Consider the following 4177-nt stretch of genomic DNA (forward strand, 5'->3'; position numbering starts at 1 on the left):
CCTAACTCCAGTAACACAGAAAATAGAGACTAGAGGAATAAGCCAAATGACACCACAAGGGGTAATAAGATAAATGTAGGTAGGACATTCTTTAGGACAATGATTCCAGTTTTTCCTTCAATAAATCAGTTTCATGAAGATGTAAATAAAAGACTATTCTAGAAAAAAAGAGATTTCAAAAGTATAACAATCAAATGTACTTTGGATCCTGGTTTGGGCAAACTAACTTTAGAGGACTTTTTGGGGTACACTGAGTCAATGTAAATATGGATAGGGTATAAAAAGTTATTAAGAAACTGCTATTGCTAATTTTGTTAAATGTAATAATAGTATTTTAGCCCAGACAGTGTGGCTCAGTGGTTGAACATCAACCTATGATCCAGGAGGTTGCAGTTCAATCTGCGGTCAGGGCACAAACCTGGGTTGTGGGCTCAGTCCCCAGTGTAGGGCGTGCAGGAGGCAGCCGATCAATGACTCTCTCATCATGGATGTTTCTATCTCTCTCTCTAAAACCAGTAAAAAAAATTTTAAAAATGTAACTAGAGGCTCAGTGCACGAAATTCATGCATGGGTAGGGTCCCTAGTGGCTGCCGGCTGGGGCCTCCCTTCCCCCGGCCGGCCCCATCCCCTGGCCAAATTCCTGGTGGAGGGAACAATTTGTATATTAGGCTTTTATTATATAGGAGTGGGTCCTCCGTTAGAATGAAGGTACGTTAGCAGGGTGGTTTGGTACTTCAGAGTCAGCTTCGGGGACTAGAGTGGCTTGATTATAAGTTCAGTTATACCAGTCATTAATCATGTGACCTTAATTTCTCTGTGCAATGGTTTCCTCATCTGTAAAACTTCTTATGGAATAATTGTGAGGATTAGATGAGTTAACACATATAAATGCAATGTTCAGTTTATAGATAATAATAAATATTAGTTATCATTAATAGAAAATTAAAAGTTCTAGTTCTAATACTTATAGTCCTTTATCCTTTAAGGCGATAACTGAAATTACATCTTCTGTTAAAGCCATCTTTCCTGCAGGAATTTCATTATTAAGATGATTTTTTAAGTGTTTTTCATTATCACAAGCTAATGACATGAGTAATAAAACTAACAAAAACCAAAATGCTTTTTCATTTGTCTTTCAATCCACCAACAGTCTTTCATGGTCCTCTAGCACTTCTTGACTTTGACCTTAAAATGATAAAAGAGGACTGAGAGGCTAACAGAGGAACTGGCCATCAGATGAAGTAACTGGATGCTCCTATGCTTCATGATCAACAGCCATTCCCTTACTCATTCAGTGCAGTACCCCATTATAAACAAACAGTGGTCAGTGCAATATAAATTGTATTCCTGATTAAGCCTGAAAGTCCAATGAAAAATTATGGGAAAGGCCTACACCTCCTAGCAACATTAGGCAATTCAATCTTTCCAAGCCTTACTGATATCATATTATTATAGATTCTATAATAATGTGAGAGGATGATTGAAGCTTACATGAGGTAGCACATACTAAACATACTGAGGACTGAGCCCAATGGAATACTTTTTTCTCCTTTCCTTGTATTACTGATGCTTATACATGCTAATAACAGAAAATAAAAGTGAGGATAAAAGGGAAAAAAACACACACCCCAGGTTAAAAAAAAAAAATCTCAAATTCTATCCAAGGACACAAGTACACTCACACTTCTCATAGGAGTTGCCCTTTTAGAAAAGGCTATGAGAATAGGACAATGTGACTGGGTCAATTCTGCACAAAGCTGGCATCAAGGAAATGTCTGCTACAAAAAGTGTCTATAGAGTCTATTTCTAATGTAAAACAACTTTACTTGTAGTAGAATAAAATATGCCGAAATCTTACATACCTTCAGCATTTATACTGAGTTCTGTTGAATTTTCTTCTGATGTTGCATATGGATTATTTCCAACCATCGGCACAAGACAATCGGTATAGAAGTAACCAATTTTACACATATTCAATGTAGAAATAATCAGATCTATTGCAAGCTGGCCAACATTTCCAACGGATACTGCTGGCTGAAATAATTAAAAAATATATATATATTCATTAAGACATCAACATTAGCGGCACTTTTAGAAGTTTAGACAGAAGACAATAATGACAGCACTAGTACTGAAAGTTTATACTCAGCTGCATCATTGCTACATACTGATTCTCTCATTAATTGCAACTGAGGTGTCAACAGGGAGCCTCCTCCACCTTTGAGACTATTGATTTAACACTTATTGAACACCTACTCTAGGTACTGGGAATGTAGTAAAACAAATCAACAAAAATTCCTGCCTGTAGTGAGAGTACAATTTATCTGTAAGAAAGTAAGTAGTGAAATATACAGTGTACAATAGTAATTACAAAAGTAATATGACCAAAAACTAAGTGACTGTGAATGTGTGTATATTTGTTTGGCTGCAATTTTAAAAAGGTTTGGTCAAGAAAAGAATCACTTCAGGTGACAAGAAACTATAGGCCTGAAAGAGGTAAGGGCGAGAGCCACACAAAGACGGGGAAAGAATATTTCAGGCAGTGGGAAAGGAAGTATAGAGGCTGTGAGGTATGAACAAAAGTGCCCTCTTAGTGCCTAAAGGTTGGAGTGGGCTCATTTTCACACTAAACCACACACAGACACACTTATCCCCATGACTAATAGTCCAACTGCCAAATCTCTAGCTACAGCTAGAAACTATTATCTGAAATCGAGAGCCTAATGGATATCTCCCCATGGCTATGTCACAGGTAACTCACACTCAACATGTACAATATTAAACTTTTGCTCAAACTTGTCCCCATATTCTGTATTTCAGAAAAGAGCAACAATTACTAAGCCAATTACTTAAACTAGGAAACTTTTTCCCTTTCTTTTACCAAGCACATCTAATACATGACTAATTTTCATTGATTCTACTTTATATTTCCCCCCTCCATATATTTTTTAAAATATATTTTTATTAATTTCAGAGAGGAGAGAGGGAGAGATGGAAACATTGATGAGAATCATCGATTGGCTCCTTCCTGCACGCCCCCTACTGGGGTTTTATGGGTCCTTCAGAGTGGTCTCCCACTTTTCATTGTTGTCATCTATCAATCCCCTGGTTACCTCCTGTAATTCCCTTTCCTCTTCTCAAAGATTTTGCTACTGTGTTTAGATGCTCACTTCCTTTATGATCCATCTTTTCCTCACTCCTGGATTCTTCTCAGCAGCATAGCCACATGCTCTAATATCTTTCCTTCCAACTAACTGTCCTTTGATCCCACATACGCCCCTTGCTACTACCGCATTTTTGAGGTGTCCCTCCACAGCCCCAATTGCCCACAGTTGTTCACTAAAACATGAACAGGCAAAAGTAGGGTTATGATTGTGACACAAACAAATAACACAATAATTAATACATAATACAAGAATAAACTATTTTCCTACTCATGGCTGTAAACCTACTTTTGCCCACCCCTGTAGGAAATGATTACCAAATATATTTAGTTTTAAGATCCATCACCACAGTTACAGTTTTTTTTTCTTGTGGTGAGAACTTTTAATACTCTCTTAGCAACTTTCAAATATACAATACGGTATTGTGAAGTATAGATACCATGCAGTATGTTACATACACCCCTGCAGGACTGACTTCTAACTGAAGGTTTGAATCTTTTGACTACTTTTACCCATTTCACCCAACCACCCCTCCACTCCACTCACTGCTCCATCAGTTCTCTGCAGCTATGAGTTTGGTGGGGTTTTCTTCCTTTTTAAAATGTATTTGTCCTCCCCCCCCAATCCCCCCAAGATTCTACATAGGAAGCTTTTCTTAATAGGTCCTTGTGTCTCTCCCTCTCTCAATAAATCCTTGGGCCTGTCTATATCTTTTAAAAACTTCTGTCCTAGCATATATTGCCTTTATTGATTTACGTGTTTCTAACGAGACGGTAAAACTCCTTGAGGACAAGTACCTGGTCTTAGTCTAATATTTTCACACTAGAGGCCCAGTGCATGAAATCTGTGCATGGGTAGGGTCCCTAGACCTGGTGGGAGATCAGGGCTGATCGTGGCCAGGGCCTGCCTTTGTCCTGTACCTTCCCCTGGTGGTCAGTGCCGTCATAGAGAGCAATCCAACCCCCGGTCTCCCACTCGACCTCCCAAGAGGACACTTTGCATATTAGCCATAT

At 38.5% G+C, this 4177-nt stretch overlaps 1 protein-coding gene across 1 annotated transcript in view; it reads right to left on the reverse strand.

Annotated features, from left to right (window-relative positions):
- Window positions 1-4177, reverse strand: part of PSMG2 (proteasome (prosome, macropain) assembly chaperone 2) — a 17642-nt gene that overhangs the window by 11460 nt on the left and 2005 nt on the right. The window contains exon 2 of the mRNA XM_006763254.2: window positions 1863-2034. Within this exon, the coding sequence (XP_006763317.1) occupies window positions 1863-2034 (172 nt within the window). The remainder of the gene's footprint in view (window positions 1-1862; window positions 2035-4177) is intronic.

The sequence above is a fragment of the Myotis davidii genome, unplaced genomic scaffold (genome assembly GCF_000327345.1).
Source record: "Myotis davidii unplaced genomic scaffold, ASM32734v1 scaffold78, whole genome shotgun sequence".
NCBI lineage: Eukaryota > Metazoa > Chordata > Mammalia > Chiroptera > Vespertilionidae > Myotis > Myotis davidii.